At 45.9% G+C, this 20,775-nt stretch overlaps 1 protein-coding gene across 1 annotated transcript in view; it reads right to left on the reverse strand.

The window, feature by feature from the left end:
- Window positions 1–20,775, reverse strand: part of SNX29 (sorting nexin 29) — a 458,514-nt gene that overhangs the window by 125,457 nt on the left and 312,282 nt on the right. The window contains exons 17-18 of the mRNA XM_016197611.2: window positions 8,322–8,377; window positions 4,156–4,237 (exon numbers count right to left, since the gene is read on the reverse strand). Of these exons, the coding sequence (XP_016053097.2) occupies window positions 4,156–4,237; window positions 8,322–8,377 (138 nt within the window). The remainder of the gene's footprint in view (window positions 1–4,155; window positions 4,238–8,321; window positions 8,378–20,775) is intronic.

Below are 20,775 nucleotides of genomic sequence, written 5' to 3' on the forward strand. Positions count from 1 at the left end.
TATTCATGGATGAAAACTTGAGTTAGAAAGTTCTGGACATCAATTTTATTTGTTCTGAAAATTAGTCAAATGCTGCCATTTCTTAGTTTTAGAGCCAGAAAACACTCAGCCCTCACCTCGGAACAGAGGAGGAGAGCATGGAAACCATGTATTCAGAAGCATCCCTGAAACCCTTCTATGACGGGAGCAGTCACTGTGAGCCGGTACCTACCCTCAACAATTTTCCAAAATCAAGCCACCTCAGCCCAGCTCTGGGATCAGCAGGGCTTTGATATAACGTGTCTGCAGGGGGCCCAGGGCCCTCCTACAGAAAGCAGCCTGGCTCTGCTGCAGGTGTGCCGTTGGCCCACTGCCTCAGGGATGCAGAGGACGTCCATGCAGGCAGGACCTTGGTCAGGCTGGGCCCTGCCCTTCAGAATGAAGCAACTGCCCCATCTCTCTCGGATTCTTAAGGAGGTGAACTCCACCCTCCCTCATTCACGGAATCTGCAAACTGGTATCTTGTCACAAAATGCTATTTGGACTGAAAAAAACATGTTACAGAATGAGGTGCTTCTCTGTGCCTTTGTTTCCTCATCCATGAAATGGGGATACGGGTGCTCACCTCTCAGGGTTGCTGTGAGGACCGAATGAACAGTGAGAGGCGGCTGCTGGTGTTAGAAGTATTACTATTACCACTGTTTTATCACAATCCATCCATTCCTTTAGATCAGGGTTCCCCAAATATTATTCATTCACACAGCACTGTCCTAAAGTTCCAGCTGTTTTCACTACTGTTTACTTAGTGCTTTTCTTTAAGCTGAATCACTTTCTACTTATATTTATTTTAAAAGGGAATTATATTTCACCATGGTAAATGAAAAAACGGAATTCTCCCCTTTAACTAGAAAGCAAATGTAAAGCTAAATATAATGAACACAAAACAATGTAATTGATTACATGTAAGTCTGTTGCCTGCCAAAGGCTCCGATCCTGAGCCTTCCTCTGTCTTTGCTAAAAAGAAAGATTAGCGGGTGTTAAAGGCACAGTGACCACTCGGAGATCGGAGACTTTTTCCTCTGGCTAATCACAAGCAATGAAAGGGCTGAAAATCCAGTGATCTTTCCCCCGCAGAAGTTGTATTGAATGTCAGGCCTCTGTCTTTCTGAAATCACCCAGGCACACATACAATCATCTTGTTTTCCACCACTCTGGGAGACATCATTCCAGAGCATCACCATCCAATAGCACTTTCTGCAATGATGGAAATGTCCTAGATCTGCTCTGCCTAATACTGTCCAATAGCAGCCACTGGCCACATGTGGCTCTTCAGCTCTTGAAATGTGGCTAGTGTGCCTGAGGAACTGAATTTTTAACTTCATTCAATTTTAATTAATTGAAATTTAAACTGCCACACATGGCTATTGGCTGTCATAATGGACAGCACAGATTTACTGAGGAAACTACACATGCCAATCCTTTCATCTCGGCTCTTCAAATGAACTTATGCTCATTTTGAGGCTATATCCTTGCTTCCTTTGAGGGAGATCTTATAAAACCCAACAGGGACTTGTCACAGGGATGTAATAGGGTATTATCTAAAACATCCCTCATTATTACTCAACCTAAAGCTGTGTGGAGATTTCTTTTAAAGCTCCTTTTGAGGAAATGATATATTTTCTTCTCATTATCAGTGGAATTATCCAAAATAGACACATTTTCATTTTCACACTGGCTGCCAGGAAGACCATAGGAAATTCACAAATCAATGAGAACAACTGTGTAGAATTTCATGAGCCATATACGATTTCCAGTGTTTCCCTAATGGAAATTCTCTTGGTTTATATTTTCTCTGACTCGGATATTTTATTTCTTACCTCTATTTTACCATTCTTTGCTATGAGTTTCTCTAAAAATTATCTTTTGTGGAGTTATGTAGAATGCATCTTTTTATAAGAAAAATAATGTCCAATACTACCAGTATTTTAAATGACTCAGCTTCTGTTCAATATAATTTATGATCTTAAAAACAAGAAAAGAAAAAAAAACACTGTAACAAAGGTTTTCTAAACAGCTTCAAAACACACATTCAGCTTTTGCTCCAGAGGTACCAAACAGAAGCACCATTAGCTAAAAGGATTAAAACAATTGCCTTCAAGAGGTGCTTCTCCACACGTTCCAGCATCAAGGGAGGTTCTAGAGAGCCCCTGTGAGGGCTGCAGCTGCCCTGGGTGCTGGATGAAATCTTGGCTGAGTCCCTGTGCACTGGTTGGACCACACCCAGGAAAGCTCTGAAAGCAGCGTATTCGGGAGAGAGGCTGGAAAGCCACTATGACTGCTGTGGAAACAATCTCCCAGGTAACGGCATATTTGCTGTGTCCGTCTCATTTCCTAACTGACTTTCAGAAGCTAAAACCTGCCAATTCACTTCCTGGGGTAAGAAGGGGAGAGTCCAAAATGAAAGGTCAGGGAATCCTCTCAAGTGATATCACATTTTCATTTTGCCCAGAAAGAAAGCCATCGCCTCACTCTTTTCATCCTCAGGGCAACACCTCCCAGCTTTCTGAGGACCGCAAAGCAGAACTGGAAGGGAATATGTGTGTTTGTTGGGGTTTGGGATAGAAAGAGAAAGACAGAGAAGATATTCAGAAATCTGTCATATCTAATTCCCCTTTTTAAGTCAGAGCTGAGAGCAACCCGAATACCTAGCTACTCTAACACATTATTAAAGTGCCAGTGTTGCCCAGCTAAGCAAGGAAGCTAAATGACTCCCGGTGCAAGTGTCCTTGCCAAAATCACCTGTCCCTGAGGTTTTAGGCGAGATGTGCATGTCATGCTCACGCTTATTCCTCTGTAACGCATGTCCACCACTGGACCTGCCCCAGAGTCCAAACATGGCCATCATTTCAGAGGACAAGAAATGAAACTATGCATCTACTGGGCGCCATATAATTCTAATGCTGATAAGAAGGTTCCAAGGTAAGTATTGTTATCTGCATTTCACAGGTGAGAAAACTAAGGTTTACTTACGGCCATAAAATTGAAACCAGGGCTTTTATTTTCAAGTGCAATGTCATTTTTTTCACCATCTCTGTCTCTGGGGAATATCTGAGATGACTTCTTCAACAGGTCAACTCCCCACTAAGAAAAACGGCAACAAAACTCAAGGCTTTTCACAGAGCTCAAGGGGAAGAAAACCAAACTTAGTGAAAACTGTTGTGATACAAGAAGACAATAGAACAAGCTTCAGCTAAGAGTTGAAAACAAAACAGTCCCAGGACAAGTGAACAACAATGGCTGGAAATCAGGATCCAAGGCAAGAACACAGGCAGGGCTGGAAGAGGCATCAGAAAATCAGAGAAACGATGGAAAACTAGGGTCCTAGTCGTTGAGGCAAAATCACCTCCAAAACAGACAAAGGTCTCATGATCTCAGACACTCAACTCCCAATCAGTGGGTGGCCAGCTCTACCCTAAGGAGGTTTTTGCTTGTCAACTACCTCTTGCCCCTTCTTTGGAAAGAGCAGTCTCGTTTACATTTGGGGAGCCACATCTCCCCTTCTCAGACACATGGTCAGATAAGGCCCACTCCAGTCCCTCTTCCTCGGGCCAGCAGTGGTCATGTGATCCAAACCTGTCCAATCATAGAAGTCCATCACCTAATCCCAGGGTTAGGGATGGACTTGAGATGCAAGACAGACCCATGAGAAATGCTGGAGACTTGGCTGAAACCACCCTGAGGCTGAGTCCGGCGCTGCTGGGAGCCACCTCATCAACCCACAGGGAGAGCCAGCCTGAAAAGGAGGCCTCAGCAGAGGGAAACAGGAGATGGCAGCAGATTCCTGGACATAGAACCAGTCGTTTCTGAGGCCAGAGCTACACCTGAACTCTTCCGTTCCAGCAAAAGCCAAGAAATCCCACTTCTGCTCATGCAGTCTGGGCTGAGCGGCCACGGCCACACTGAGAGGCCTAACTAGCTTGAGAAGCTCCACCGGCTCCCTCCTTCTGATGGAGGACCACTTCCTCAAGGAGCTGGGCAGCTGGAATGCTGATGCTTGTAGCTGTGGCCTGCTAAGTACAGCACCAGAGCTCCACTACCAAAAGGCAAAGACCATAACATAACACGAGTGTCAGTTCTCCCCCAGCAGCAATGCCAGCCTCACAAGCAGGTGCTTACCTGATACACGTGGAACGCATTCGCTGCTTTGCCCCGGAGAAACACTGATGGGATCCAGACGTTGATCAGTGCACGATTTGATCTGACCAAAGGAAAGGTCAAAATTGGTCATTTCAATTTACCAAAAAAAGTGGGCGGGAGCTATCTTTTCCTCTACAAGGCATTATGTGCAAACAATTAATGACATCTCTAACACTTAATGGTAAAGGACCAGTTTAAGTCTCATTACTTGGTTCCCCCCAAGATTATTTTTAAAGGACTTAGTTTAATATACAGTATGTTCCCAAAAAATACACACTCACTTTAACAGCTGATAGCTCAATTTTGAAAAGGAAATGTATTTTAATAAACACTGCCTTTATCATTATTCAAAGTGATATATATATACATTTTGGGGGGACACCCTATATATATTTTATTTATATATGCAGTTTGTATTCTGGAATGAGAACGAGCTGCCCTTCAGTTCTGAGTGACCATGCTCATAATTTATGAGCCTCAGCTTCCTCATCTGAAGGGGATAATAACCAGAGGCCCTGATGAGACTGGAGGGTCACTGTGGTAATGCCCACAGGGTCTCTGGAGCACCCAGAGGAGTCATGCTGCCTCCTCACTGTGCCCACTTTAGACTCTCACCCCCACTTTAAGATAAGAATCCATGAGAGAGCTCAGGAGACCAAGAGCCATGGCTATGAGAGCCATAGCTGTTGAGGTGGGGGGAGGGGAAAACAAAAAATTACAAGGTAGGATACCAGGTACAAGGACTCCTCATTTAACTATCCCATGAACAAAAACTTTGTGTATGGCTCAAATAAAACAAGATTTAAATTCAAATACAAAATCATTTACCAAGTACCTAACAACTTGTGGCTCCATGCTTTTGTAGATATATCTCAGTTAATCCTCATCGGCTATTTAGGAAATCTTCAAGGGTTATTTTGGTTATGTGACAGTTTTGCCTTCTGTGAAGGCTTTAAACTTAAGAGTCACTGGATATACACACCCATCCCCCCCCCCCCCCCCCCCCCCCCGGCTGGATCCAGCTCATGAGGAGCTGATAAGTTAACTTGCTGAAACTTCAAGGTAATCATAACAGCTGTCAAAACAGTACTGTGCACTTCTGGAGGGGCTGGGACGGTCCATCCCTTGCCTCTACTTAGAGCTGTTCCAGGGCTAAACACTTGTTCCCAAGCTCTCCTCTCTAAAGAGCAGCTCATAAAAATTCACCACATCCTATGCTTTGAACTTGAGATGTTGATCATGGAAGATTCCATGACTCACATGTCTCACAACCGCTAGAGTAAAGGGCATTTTATTTTCACAAAGAAATGCTCCTCACATTTCTTCTGAGCTCTGAGCTGAAGTGCTGACCTCCTCAAATAAGCACTATTGATCACTTCCCCAGGGCTCCAAATACAAATTGCAATTGTGAGCCACCAAATTGGTTTGCATATCTAATGCAAGTCTTCCTGTAAAGGTCCCCAAAATTGTACTATGCTAAAAGTGTTCGCCTTTCATTTCTGTCAAGGTGGGGAGTGGGTGCAGAAGTGTAACTAACACTCTGGTTTTCATTAACCTTCCTGGATTGCTAAGGGCTGGACAACCTCCCAGGGCTACTGCAAGGCAGCCCCGACTGTGTTCGGTGTTTGCTCCTTTCAGAGCGTTTACCACACTATGTTAGAACTGACTGCATGGCCATCTCCCCCTCCTAGGTATTAGTTCATCTGCTCATTCCTTTGCTTATTCACTCTTGCACTTGTTTTAAACTCATGTTCATGCATTAACAAGTATTTATTGAGAACCTACTATGTGCCAGATACCTCTCTAGGTATTAGAGAGAGCAATGAAGAAAGCAGATGTAGCCCCAGCCCTCATTAATGAGGGAGGGACAAATCCCCACAAAAATTATTCCACTGTGGTCATAGAAGATATTTTGTATGATTTCCGTCTTTTTAGAATTATTGAGACTTGTTTTGTGGCCTAACCTACCATCTACCCTGGAGAATGTTCCATGTGCCCTCTAGAAGAGTGCTGCTGCTCAATGGACTGTTCTATACCTGTTTGTTAGACCTAACTGCCTGATACAGTCGAGTCTTCTGTCTCCTCACTAGTCCCTCTAGTTGTTCTTTCCATCACCGAAAGTGGGGTATTGAAGTCTCCAACTATTATTGTAAAACTATTTTCCCCTTCATTTCTGTCAATTTTTCACATGATATGTTTTGGGCTCTGTTGTGAGGTGCATATATGTTTATAACTGTTACACAAAAATTATTTAATTATCATTGTTGTGGGTACCACCAAAGAATACTGGCTCTGAGGAGAGTGAACACCAGGGGGTCCTGCTTCTTTCAGGAAGCAATGTTTGGGCAGGGCTTTGGGGAGTGCTGAGAGTTAGCCAGGTTGGAGAGGAGAGGGTGAGGTTAGGAAAGGTGCTTCTGGCAGGGAGATTAACATTTGTGAAGTGGAGAGTCTAAATCAAGACTGCCTGGTCTGAATCCTGGCTCAAATCTGTTATCTGCAGACAACATCCATGTGAGAGGGTTGTTGCAGGGACTGAGTTAGGACAATGCCTAGTGCAGAGAAAATACTGTGTCAGTGTGAGCTCAGGAAAAAAAAAAATGATCCTGAGTCAGGGAGACCAAGTGAGTTAGAAGTGTCCAGTCAGCCAGGGTGGCTGGTGTGAAGGGAGGGGACAGGAAAGGGCTGGGGGGAAAACAGGTCAGCAAGGGCCTTCTTGGTGAGCTACAAGGAAGATTTGGGTCTCCATCTAGAGAGAGGGAAATAGCGTATCCTTCTGGCATTAGTGGAGATAAGCACACAGTTTGGAAGAGGTTGCCAACCTCCAGGAAAAGATGATGTGACTGGACCAGGCAGAGGCTGCTTGAGGGCAGGGACTGTGGCTGATTCGTCCCCTCCACCAAGGACCTGACATGACACCACCCTGCAGGAGGTGCTTGATAAATTCTTACTTTAATAATGAGTCCCTTCCACTCACAACTGACAGGTCTCTGGGATTCTCCTGTACAGCTTTCACCTGTCTTCCCAGCTTGTCCCCACCTGGCCCTCCACCAGGCCCTCTTCATGCTGCACTCGCCCTTGGTTTCATCCTTCACTTCTTCACCACATGGACCTCCTCCCCCTCCCAACCTAACTGCCACCGGCACCTCCACTGCAGCCACCCAATCACTGAGAGGCCTCTAGACACCCTCCGCGCTTTTCATAATTTCACTCTAATGGCCACCACGACCCTGTAAGGCTGGTATCATGATCCTCCTCTTATGAATGGGGAGACTCAGGCCCAGCAGGGTTAAGTGGCATGTCCAAGGTCACACCAATGTGAGTCCTGTAGCTGAGATTTTAACACAGGCCAGCCTAGTTCTGACAAAATGCTCTTTCCCATGTCCTGTCCTCTCTCCAAAAGCAGGCTTTTCCCAGATGACACCTTCTCTCAGGAGACTGAACCTTCTTCCACTCAGAGCAAGTGAATGAGAGAGGAGGGAGTTCTTCCTGGCCTCAACCCAGGACCCACTCCACTCTCTTTACCAGCCCAAGGGGATTATCTGTCCAAATACCAAGGCAATCTGATCAGAAATATTCAGTCTGAAGACCAACTAAATTGCTCAGGAGTTATCAGCAGAGACACCAGATAGAATTGAATCAAATAAAAAAATCAGAGCAATGTATTGAACTATTGTTTCCAACAACCCAGGGGCTATAAATTCCCACAGGAGACATGCAGTCAATGAAATAAATTAGTGGGCCAGAGTCAGGCAATAGGGAGAAGTGGGGACTGCGGTTCACTGATGAGCACTTGCCCTATGTGAAGGAGTCAGCTGCTGCTCAGCTTTGACTGTGGCGTTGTCGGAATTTGAGTTGTCTTTTAAAGAAAATATAGAAATTTAAAATTTTATGTAATATCTTCCAACTCTTAAATGTCAGCCAAAAAAAAAAAAATTGTTTTTCAATACTGAAGGGGAAACGTAAAAGACATCTGAAGGCCAGACTCTGGCTGCAGGTGAATACTCCTCACCTCTATGAGAACCAAATCAGCCTGTGCGTACTTGAACAGTGACTTCCACTTCCCCGGGTGGTCCTTCTGGGACTCAAGTCAAACCACAGAGTCCCATTTCTAAAGGGGCCGTCATAAGCAGACATAGTGGACTTACATTTCAAAATCTGACAAACTCTGGTCTTCGGATGTTTGGCTCAAATCTCCAGGCACCTGGCATCAGGAGAGGGAGAAGGGAGAGAGAAAAGGCATCATGGTTACCATGGTTTGCATAATCACAAAAAAATCCTGTCTTTCAACGATCCCTGAACATTTCCTGTTCAGAATGAGGTAAAAAAGCAGTGCTGGAAAACAATGAGAGGTGGTGTTACAGGAACAAAAATATGCCACCATGAGAGATCTCAATTATCTTTACAGAAAAAGGGCTGCTCATCCTATTGAGGTAAATCACAGGTGCATAAAAGCATGTAATTTTGGAGCTATAAAGGCCTAGTTAAAAATCTGAGATGCCAGATATCAAATATACAGTAGAAAAAACATCCACTGTTGCCAAGATGAACATCACACCAGAGAAAGCCTGATGCATAAACACAAGCAGCCAATGCCTGCCCCCAGTGGCTCCAATCCTTCTCCCTAATAACATATAAGCCACCTAAGGCTGCAGGACACGGTGCCTCTTGTGACTCAGAAGGGCCCCATGAGAACACAGCTGTGCGAGAGAGACTAACCTGCCTGGCGTGGTGGCAGTTATTATGTAAAGCATACGGCACAATGGCCAGCGCTGGCGGATGCTCAGTAAACGGTGAGGACATCATCACACCCAGGGAATACATTTCCTTTTGTGGGCTGATAGAATCTGAACTGGTCAGAGCTTAAGAATGTGGGTTAAAATGAAGAGGAACCAAATGGAACAGAGAAGGGTGCAGGTAGTGAGGGAGCTTTTACTTCACGCTCTGCGCTGTTAGAGATTTCACACTCTGACAATCTTCATCAGTCTGGGGAGCAACCCCAGGGGTGGGTTTACCCCCCCCCCCATTACTCTACAGATGAGGCTGAGGCTCGAGGAGGCTGGACAAGCTGCCCATGGTCACACATGTACAAACTGGATATGAGTCCAGGTCTGTCCAACTTCAAAGGCTTTTCTGCTAGAAACCCTCCCAGACCGAGGAAAAGCCAGCTAAAAGGTAAAAGGGGAAGGTGAGACTCTGAGCCAGAAGCTCTGCCCTACAGTGGTTCAGCAGACACAGGAAGGTCCTCAAAGAAACAGTGGGCTCCCTCTGGAGGTAGGAGAATCCAGTGATTACAGAGCCTGCGCTCTGGAGCCACATGGCTCAGGATCCAATGCCAGTTCCACCTCTTCTTGACTGTATGATCATGAGCAAATCACTGGATTTCTCTGTGTCCCACAGGCCTAACCTGTAAAACGGGTAGAAGAGTAGTCATATTTATAAGTTATTCTGAGGACAAAGTGAGTCGATACCTATAGAATATGTAAATCAGTGCCTGGCAGGTAGGAAGGCCTCAATAACTGGCTTGTGCTCTATAATAAGAGGACAATTATTGAGAAGTAAGAGCAGTGTGCTCTGTTATCCTTGACTCTAGACATGAATCTGTCCTGCTAACCCAAGGGGTGTTTCTCACCTCATATATGGCAGCCCAGAGGGACAAGGACCCAGCTGGAGCCCTCCACAGATGTGTGGAGCTGAGCAGTTAAACTGAGCTCCAGGCAGCAGACTTGGCCAAGAAGCTGCTCCTGAGGTATGGGGCAAGCGCACTCATGAAGGTACAAGCATAAAAGTAATTCTGGAAAAGTGTAAGAGAACACAGTGATAGTGGCTTTCATTGACTGTAGATTAAGAGTGGGATTGGGGAGAAAAAAGCCTTATTTTTCATTTGCTATCTTTCTATAAGATAAAAAAGAGTACCTTTAGAATGAACTGCTTTTAAAAACTTAAACATGCTTTTGAAGAATGAGATCGCTTCCATGTGCTGTTCTGAAAAGAGCTCCAAGGCAGATCACCAAGTGAAAGCAAAAGCAGGGTGTGGGTGGTGGGTCTAATACACTGCCTTCAAACTCTTTAATGCATCAGGGATGGAAAAGGGCAAAGGAAGGCCCTGAAGGCACACCACCTTCCAGGCTTCTCTCCCCATGACGCAGTGAGAGCCCGGTGGAAACGGCCAGGACTCCAGAGCCGGGCTGTTTGCCTCTCTTGTCCTCTGAGCTTCCCCCTCACCCCCTGAGTCTCTCCTGGCATGACAAGAGGATCAGATAAGTATACAGACTGAAAGAGGGGCCATGAAGACACCAGCTGCATCACTGTGCCCACCACCGCCAGGAAATGTGGCCTCATTTCAGACTGGAGTGAACAGAGTACACACCCAGGAAACCCCTTCGCAGGAAGGAGGCTTCTGACTATGTCTCCCACGAAGCAGAGGGAGGGTGACCAGAAGGACAGAAGCAGAAGGCAAGGTGGGCTTTTTAAGGACAGACATAACTTTAAAATGATAAGAACAAAGAGCCTCTCTTCAAAAATGATTGCCTTCTTACAAGAAGGTATTTTCTCGTCAGATCAGTTTATCCTCAAGATACTGAATTTTAGGGAACCTTTTAGACAAGGGATGTATCTGGGAGCTGTTCAATCCTCCGGAATTGGAAGCTTTTCTTCTAATTATGTGGTATTACTGGGGTCAGCACGCCAGGAGACATTTATGCGTCTACTGGAGTTCTGGGGAGGCTGGCTGGGAAAAGAGCCTGTGAACTTTCTGACCTTGTAGAATGTACCTGGAACACCAGGCAGGCTCTGCTGCTACTGCAGGATAACTGATGACCAAACGTATTCAACACCTGAAAATTTTGTCTTCTCATGCTGTCTACACAGGTGGGTGCTAGATGATACAGTAACCATCCAGGAAGCTGGTTTTACTTAGTATTCTGGCAGAAGCAGTGTGGAGCAGAGGGTATTTTATCAGAAAAATCAACTTTCTACTGACATTGGCCACAAACATCCCTTGTGACCTCCCGAAGCCCCAGGGAATCTGGAGCACACAGCTCTGGGATGGAGCCCTCTCTCTGATTTGCCCTCCACATGGGGCATAAGTAAGTGACTGGCAGCACAGTTGTCTTCATTTATTTCTGGACCCCGCAGAGAGGGCAGCTCACCCTCTGGCCTCTGGGAGGTCATGTGGCAGAATGTGGGTGCGGGGAAAGGCAGAGTCCCCTGGACCCTCCTGGAGCAAACAGCCCAGGTGCTGCACACACTAGGACTGAAGCACAGACAAGACCCACGGAGAATCAGCATCTGGGCTACATCAGCAATGAAGCTTCCACAGACTCTCCTGGCTCAATTTCCTGGGTTGTTTGGGGGCTGGGGGCAGGGACAGGCTAGCCAACAGCAGCCACCTCACAATGCCAGCGTGGAACGTGGACACTGGGTCATCCTGACACGCTGATTGGGAATTTCTCAAACCTGGAAAGAGGCTTCAAATACTAGAGGCTCTGCTGCAAAGAATGGACGTGTGCTGGGTAAGTGTTTATGTAAAAAGAGGGAGAGGGACCGAGGGAGGGGAGGGGAGAAGGAAGAGGGGGAAGGGGAGGGGAGGAGGGAGGGGGGAGGGGAGAAGGAAGAGGGGGAAGGGGAGGGGAGGAGGGAGGGGGGAGGGGAGAAGGAAGAGGGGGAAGGGGAGGGGAGGAGGGAGGGGGGAGGGGAGAAGGAAGAGGGGGAAGGGGAGGGGAGGAGGGGGGGAGGGGAGGGGAGGAGAAGAAAAAAGAATTAGCCAACTTGCCAAAACCATGGGGAAAACTATGCATCCTCCCCACTGGCAGAACCGGGACCCAGGCAGGGGTAGCAAAGGAGGGCAGAGCACCCTCCCCTCCAATACTAAGGCCGGCAAACACGCTGGCACCCCCACCCCAAGGGCTTTCTGCTTTACCTAGCGATTTCACATAACAACTCCTCTCACACCCTCCTCCCTCAGCCCAGTGGGAAGAGGCATCGCCCCCATTTCACAAGCGAGGACAAGAGTGCTCAGTGTGAATAAACAAAGTGAAGATGCCACGAGTCCAACCCAAACCTTCCAGCCATGGCTCCTCAGCAGCAGCAGCCTTGGTGACTCCAGATGGACAAGCTCACCAATCCCATCTGAGATCCCAGAGGACAGCCAGGCCAACTGCCACATGAATGAGCGCACCATCTTGGATGTCCAGCTTGTTCGAGCCCCAGGTGACAGTACCCCCAGCTGATACCTTACGATGTAACATAACCACCCAGCTGAGCCCAGTCAACCCAAATAATCGTGAAAGATTTAAAAAAAAAAAAAAAAGGCTGTGTTTTTAAGTCATTAAGTTTTGGGGTGGTTTGATATATAGCAATGATAGCCCAAAAAGTAACTTGTCCAGGGTCATTCAGCTACTCAGTGACAGAGGTGGATCTAACTGCACATGGTCTGGCTCCAGAGTCTGTACTTTGCACCACTAAACTATACTGCCTCCTACTATAAAGCCCCCATTCTCTGCATTTTGCATCTGCAAACTAAGAAGCCAAGAAGATGGAGTTGCCCGGATTTATGCTGAAGAGCCTCAGCTGATGTAGGGAACACTGAGGGGGGTGGATCAAGTCCAGAAGGACTCACCACTCAAGTGCAGACGCGCACAGGTGTACAACTGGGTCCAAAACCCTTTGCCTCTCTTACAGCCTGTCTTCTTTGTCACCACAGGGCGATTTTGGTAGGCACCAAGCCTGGAAGCCAAGGCACAGACCTAGACCCCATTCAAGGCGGCTAGTTTTCCCCTTGGAAGCCCCAGCTCCATTTCCATCTCTAAATACACAAGTCACCCTCCAGAATCTGAGCTGAATCCGTAAGGTCTTGGGGACAAACGGGAACTCGGACATTTTGAGTTCTAATCCAGGCTTCCACTGAAGTCACTTGGCTTCAGCAAATCCTGGTTCCTTCCTTGCCTACCCCATGACAACCAGTCTCTGATTGGCCTATTAGAAAGAGTCAACAAAGATGATGGGAGTAAGGGAGCAACATGTGTTGAACACCTACAATGTACCAATGTACTCATGCAGTTAATCCTCAAATACTATGAAGCAAGTCTGATCGCAAGGCACAGTCTCCTCCCTTCTTATCCCAACCTCTCTGTATGGCTGGCTCTTTTCTCATCTTCCAGGTCCCAGCTAAAATATTAATTCCTAAGAGATGCCTTCCCTGATCACCAGAACTAAATACTGCCTCCTTAATGGTTCACCTTGTTCTGCTGGCAATGACTCCATTCTGGTTTATCTGGGCATTGGTCCTCTCCCTGTGAACTCAAGGACAGCGGCTTCCACATCTACTGTCACCGTGACACATAGCAGCCTTGCCTAGCACCTGGCACACCGTGGGCATGGAATTAACATGCATGGCTGATTCAAGGAATGAATGATTAAATGCAAGCTGTGTTTCTGCAATGAAATGTCAATTCACTTTCAAACTGCTCTGCAACAAATTCACAATCTTCACGCAGGGTAAGGATAAGTTAGTTTGGACATGAGAAGAACGAAAGGAAGTGAGCCGAAGTCTCCGTCTTCTAATTAAGGACTCTAGGATTCACTGCTCAAAAGAAGGGGCAACAGGCAGATATGACAGGGCAGTGAATCTTTGTCCCAGTCATGAAATGACACCCACAATTTGTTTTCCAGAGTCACTTTCTCATTTATCCCTCCTTTCCAATAGCCTTCCCTGAAACAATTAGCTCTCATTTTGCACCGCCAAAAACAATTAACTATTTCCCATCCCGCCAACACCCCTGCTTTCTCATCTCATTTTTTAACAAGGAACGAAATGTGAAATAGCATGGCTCTGTCTTCCAGCATGGTTGGCCAGCCAGAGCTCAGACAGGCCCAGATTTGCTGCTGTGAGCATCAAGTAGGCCTGGGCTTTCCTTGTCTCTGGGAGGCAGCCGGCCTGGGTCTGGACTACTTCCAGGGTTCTGTGTAGATCTGTTTGTTTATTTGTTCTTTTGTTTTACAAATATACAATTAGAGGTGTCAGAGCCATGTGTGGTTTAAAAACCAGCTGAGACCTAAGACTTTCTGCTAGGAGGAAAAACTGGCAAATACGAGTTTCTGGGAGTTTTTCATTCTGTCCTCTGGGTAGCCCTGGAAGCTTGCACAGATGCAGCTAGCACACCTCTGTGAATTCGTTTTCACTGTGCTTTTCTCAGAAGACTGAGAGACAATATTCTCAGAACCCAAGACGGTATCAGGGACATACTGATCGCTCAAAGAATGTTCCCAGTGGATGGAGAGATATAAAGATGTGCAAATAAACAGATGAGTCAATGAATGGGAGGAGAAACGGGGATGAGAGGGAAGGAGTATGAGAAATGATCTGATTTACTAAATGAAAATCTCACTTCTTTCCAAGTAATTAAGATACATGGACAACATATGTACAAGGACATTTACTGCAACACCATTTATGGCAAGAAAACCCTGGAAACAAATAATGAAATGGTTACGTAAGATATCACTACAGTTAGAGCCAGCCTATACAGCTACTAAGAGAATAGCACAGATCTCCTCTGCAAACAGGGAATGATCTCTAAGGTATGACGTCAAATGACAAAAGCAAGACACAAAACAGTGTATCAGGTAAGCTACTATTTTCCTGAAGAAGCTGGGAAACCGACATGCCCACGTGCTTGGATCTGCATTCATCATTTCTAGACACGCAAGAAACTGCCAATGTGCATGCCTGCGTGGGAAGGGCAGTGAGAAGCAAAGGGTCAGGAGCAAGAGGAAGTTCTGGGTTTTTTTACTGTAAAACTTAATACCTTATAAATGTTGACCATGTACATGAGTTGTTACCCTTCTGTAAAATAAGTGTTAAGTACCTTGAAATTTTAAATTAAAAGAAAAAGGTATTATGTCTAAGATGAGGAAAAAAACACGCCAGTGATTGCCACTGAGAGTGGTGTGGGGAATGACCGGGAAGGGAACATTCTGGGTGATGGTAATGTTCTACACCTTGAGAGGAATGTGGGCTACACAGCTTTGTGCCCTTGTCTAAACTCAGTGACCATATAATTAAAATGTGTACACTTCATTGTATATAAATGTTATTTCAAAAGATAAAAACTGCCGCTGGTGTGGCTCAGTGATTCAGGGAAGACCCATGAACCTGGAGGTCACAGTTCGATTCCCGGTCAAGGCACATGCCTGGGTTATGGGCTCGATCCCCAGTAGGGGGCATGCAGGAGGCAGCTAATGTTTCTCTCTCTCTCTCTGTCTCCCTCTTCCTTCCTCCCTCTGAAATCAATAAAGACATATTTTGTAAAAAAGAAAAAAGCTATAATCAAAAATATTAAACTCCAATACGCACACTTCAGTATTTTGAAAGAAATATAAACTAATATTTCCAACTTACTTTGCATCAGAAGAAAAGATGAACTGGTGTGTAGAGGGAGGGAAAAAGGTCAGACAAAGCAGGCACCATAAAATACTGTCTAGGTGACGGGTATACAAGTGTCCACTGCGAAAACCTTTCACAGAACTGTTTTAAATTTTTCAAATAAAATGGTGAAAAATATATATTTTGCTCAACCATGTAGAAAGCAACTGAATTATCTTTCTATTCTCTGCAGAGAAAATGGTATTATACTATCACTGTCTAAGAAAGAGGCTCACAGAGCGCAGCTTCCATACTTAAGGCTATCAGCTTAAAATGGGGGAGGAAAAGTAGTGTAGAATGGTGTCAGGTGGTTAATTAATAAAACTATTATATTTTTCTGGATTCTGAGATATTGGTGGTATTTATCAGCTCTTTAAAAACAATAATGTGTTGTGATTTCTTTCCCCATTCTAAATACATACTTCAATTGTTTTTTAAAGGAGTGGATTGGGCCTTGGGCCGGCTGGGACTGAGCTCTGGCTTGGCTGTGTGACTGAGAAGAAGCCACCACTCTTCTCTGGGCCCCCCATCCGTCCTCCTGTAAAATGGGGCAACAGAAGCAGCCCCAGTGGAGTTGCTGTGAGGCTTCAATGGGATCCTGTAAGAAATAGCCCCTGCCCAGCACCTGGTGGAAAACAGCTGCTTGGCAAGTGGCAGTAACTCTCATTATTCACGGACAGAGTTCAAGGGTGGACAAAACAGACTGGTAGCTGGGGCCCAGCAGCCCTCACCTAAATGCATAGGCTCTCCAACTATTCAGAAGTTTACTCCACAAATTCGTACTAAGTAGCAGGACTGAGTCAGTGAACAGGAGAGACAAAGAGCCCTGGGGCTCACGGAGCATACAATCCATCTGGGGAGACATCTTTAAACAACCCATCAGTACAATTAATTAGGTGATTACAGTGGGAAAGTCTGCAGAGAAGAACTGGGATAAGAGGCATCTGCCAAGGGGATAAGGGAAAGTGGCTTGGAGGAAAGGTGGCTGGAACTGCGGCTGAAGTGTGAGGGGAAACAGCCTGTCTCTGGTCTGCTCAGATCCAGGAAAGCCACTGAAGGGAATTCAGCAGAGGAGAGACTGGGCAAGCTCACATTTCAGTAAGTTACTGGCTGCAGAGAGACTGGGAGGCTGCCACACACACACTCCATCTTGACCGCACTCGAGATAATATGCCAACCTCTCTGCTCATCACTTTTCATCAACAGATTTCTTTATTGTTGAAAATATTACAGATGTCCCATTTTGACTCCCATTGATCCCCTCCACCCCACATCCATCCCACCCCCAGGCTTTTCCCATACCAATGTCTGATTTTAAAAGCTAACTTCTAAGAAAAGTACTAATTAACAACTGTCTACAGTTTTGCTAGGCTTAAACTGCTAATATAAAGTTAATCTGAAGTTATGAATTTTCAGCCAATCTCTAGTGAAAGACTTAGGCCTATAAATGACAAGATGAGAGTACTCAACGAATCCAAGCCCGCTTCTGCCACAGATGAGGAAACCAAGGCCCTAGTAGTGAAGTAACCACCTCACGGTGTTGGATCTCCTGGCTGCAGACTTCTACTGTTTCTTGCCATGTGGGAAAAGGGGGTCTAACCTGTTCCTTACAGGTCCCCAGGATTACCAATATCTGCACCATAGGTTTAGTGACCAGAGGCCCTCTTCCTGTCCCCCCAAAGCCCTGCTTCAACGAGATCTGATTCTACATTGATCCTTTACCCACACTGAGTTTCCAGGGAAGAGCTCCTCTTAACAAAAGGTTTACACAAGCATGATTTATTTAAAAGGAAACAAGTTTAGAAAACACTAAACAAACTGCCTCATTCATTCTCATTTCACCCTTCACTCCCATTGAACAACCAGAGAAACTAAGGCAAAGAACAACCAAAAGATGACAAAGAAAAGCAGAGCTATGAAATTCTAGAATTCAAACCTGCTTTCACTAGTAACTGTGGTGTAACTGGAGAGTAAATGTTGGATCTCCTTAGAAACACGCACACACAACTGGAACTTTCACTTGGAAATCAGCCAGAGAGCAGCATTTGAGAGCACTAAAGGTTATCAAAGATGTTTCTGCAGCAGGTCTGAGGAGTTTGTTATTACAGATGGCTTTGGTTTATCTGGGTTTATCTGCTGGAGATATCAGCCTGCAAGGACGACAGAAGGTACCCTCCATGTCCATCACCCCAAATGCTATCTTTTTACAAACAGAACACCCCTCGAGGGCTCACGAGGACAGGCATGTCACTGGGGAAAACCCTCCGAGGCAGAGACAGTGGCTCATTCATTTTTGCATTTCCAGTCCCTGAACCTAGTGTCTCCCCGTATTTCCCCATCAGAGGTTGGCAACTGTGGCTCCAGTTTCCTGAGTATGACAACCCTCAGGAGCATCCTCCAGGAAATACACATCCAGGCTCACTTCCTGCGGCTGGCGTGGCCACACCCACTCCAGGTTCCTTCCCTGCACAATTCCCCAGATAGGTAGGTACCTTTCACGGTTTGCATCTTTCAAACTCTACAAGGCTCAGGTGTCCCCACTCAGCGAAGCCTTTTGACCTTACATCCCCTCTCACAAAGGGAGCTGCCACAGCTCTTTGTGTGTGTCTGTTACAGCACCTCCCATGAGCATGAGGCCATCGGCTTACTCCCTACTTCTCTTGAGGGCAGCAAGCTGACTGGGCCCCAGGCTGTGCCCTAACTCACCTCAGAATGCCCAGGACCTACACTGCTGCCTGATACCAGGGTAATAATCCATGACAACGTGACGTGTACCTTTCTATCCAAACAGAAATCTCTCGAAGGACAAGCACCCAAAACATCAGGATGGTTATCTCTGGGATGGGGGATGGAATTGAGGGTGATAGCCAAAGGGATTTTAACTTAGCATCTGAATGTTGGCATTGAGAATGTATTCATGTATTACTTGTGCCTTCCATTTTTTTTCTTTAATAGCAGTTATAGTGGATTAAACGGTGGCCCCCAAATGGTATGTCCATATCTTAAGCTCCAGAATCTGTAAATGTGACTTACTTGAAAAAACAATCTTTGCAGATGTACTTAAGGATCTGGAGATGAGATCATCCTGATTTATCCAGGTGGGCCCTAAATTCAATGAAAAGTGTCCTTATAAGAGACACAGAGAAGAGAGACACATAGGGGGAAAAACGGCATGTGAAGACAGGGACAGAGACTGGAACGTCGCCACAAGCCAACAAATGCCAGGAGCCACCAGAAGCTAGAAGAGGCAAGGAGGGATCCTCTCCCAGAGCCTCCAGGTGGAGCATGGCCCTACTGACCCCTTGATTTCAGAGTTCCAGCCTCCAGAACTGCTAGAGAGCAAGTGTGCGTTGTTTAGTTGCATTTCTGGGCCTCTTGCTTGGTGCCAGGCCATGTTACACATTTTGGATACATCCGCATCCCCGTGGGTTGATACTATGATCTTCATTTTACAAATGAGGAAACTGAGATTCAGAGAGTTGATTTAACTCACTCAAGGACACAGGGTTGTAGGTTCGGGCCAGGAGTGGAACCAGGCAGTATGGGGTCCAAAGTCCATGCTGGGCTATGACATCATCTCAAAAAGAGCAGGACTTTCCAGTCACAGAGATCTAGGCTGGCACTCTGACCTGGCTGTCCCAACCAAGGCCTCTGACTTTTCTGAGCCTCACTTTTCTCAGTTATAAAGTGGGGAAATATTATTTCTGTGCAGAAATATTAATCCAGCTTATTACGGATTAAGTGAAAGAATGAAACACAGCACCTGGCATGTTGTAACCCAGTGACTGACACAGAGGAGGGAGGTGCTCAGTGTCTCCTGAAGGAATGAGTAAGGTAGGATCAGTGTGTTATTCATCAGTAGGGACGGTCATTTCAGAAGGCTGGAGTGGGGGATAGCTCAAGGACATGTTCTTCCAGGAGGAACACAATGACTACAGGTACAAATCATTTTCTGAGTTCACTCTCCCAGCCTGAGCCACTATGCGCTCAGCTCTTGGAAATGCCAGGTGGGGGGGTGGAGGTAAGTAAATTTCACAGAACAGTTCAGGCAGATGATTAGCCTCAGGAGCTCCACTGTGCAAGACTAAAAGATTAGAGCTTTGATAGCAAGAAATGAGAAAGACTTCTTGAAGCTGAGTTCTCTGTCCTCAGACACTAAAAAGGCATATCCCAGAAACTGCCTCCTGGAAAATGTGCTCTGTGATGTTCAATAATGAAGATTAGCAGTAACAGTACCTTACAGAAATACTCACTGGTAGATGCTAACCAGCCCCCACCCCCAGTGGCTCCCACAACCAGCTACACAGTGGCCTCATCACGGCTGGGCAGCCCCCATTCATTGGCACTGATGACTGAGGAAGCCCATCACCAAAGCCCTCTATTAGAATACAGACCTGTCCCCACAGAAATAAGACACCAGAAGCTGCCCTGCCAGGAAGGAATCTGCCTCATGTTCAATCTGTCTTTTATCAATAACAAATAAATGATGAAGTTTTGCTAATTAAAGATGGCAGGCATAATGCAATTTAACAGCCATTTATAATTGCATCTCCCAAAGAGCAATGTTTCCTAAACACCTTTGAAATGATCACTTTTCAAGATGTTTTTGGAACTGAGTCAAGCAGCAAGAGGGCACTGTCCCAGACCCACAGCCTGGTCCCTGCTTGTTTCTAACATGCTGAGTGGCACCGGGCAAATCACTTCCCTGCTCTGAGCTGTCATGTTTTACCCTAGGAAAGGGTGTGGCAGGATAAAGGGGTGGACTGTGGCTGTTGGCTGCCTGGCATACATTCACCTGTGGGAAGTCACCCTAACTAAAGATTTGTGTGGAATGAGTGCCATGCCTTGATCCAAGGGGGAGCACAAAAAGCTCAGTCCAATCAGCATATCCTATCCTTGTGGCCACAGTCACTGGTTCAAGGTTGGTCATGAACTAACTAAGCTGGCTCAGAGCAAACACTGGGGATTTTGCTGATGATGTTGGCCAGTCTCATTTTTTCCCAATGACTTAAAAGGATGAGCAGACTACCTCTGAACTTTTCATTTACCCAATGCAAGAAATCCCTGGCTTTGCTAAGGCCTGTTGGCTTGGGTTCTCTGTTTCTACCACTGAAAGTATCCTAATACAGAAATGATGACCCCTTCCAGCTCCTACACTTATTTTACTGTATTTTATA

The sequence above is a fragment of the Miniopterus natalensis genome, chromosome 3 (assembly GCF_054644295.1).
Source record: "Miniopterus natalensis isolate mMinNat1 chromosome 3, mMinNat1.hap1, whole genome shotgun sequence".
NCBI classification, from domain to species: Eukaryota; Metazoa; Chordata; class Mammalia; order Chiroptera; family Miniopteridae; genus Miniopterus; species Miniopterus natalensis.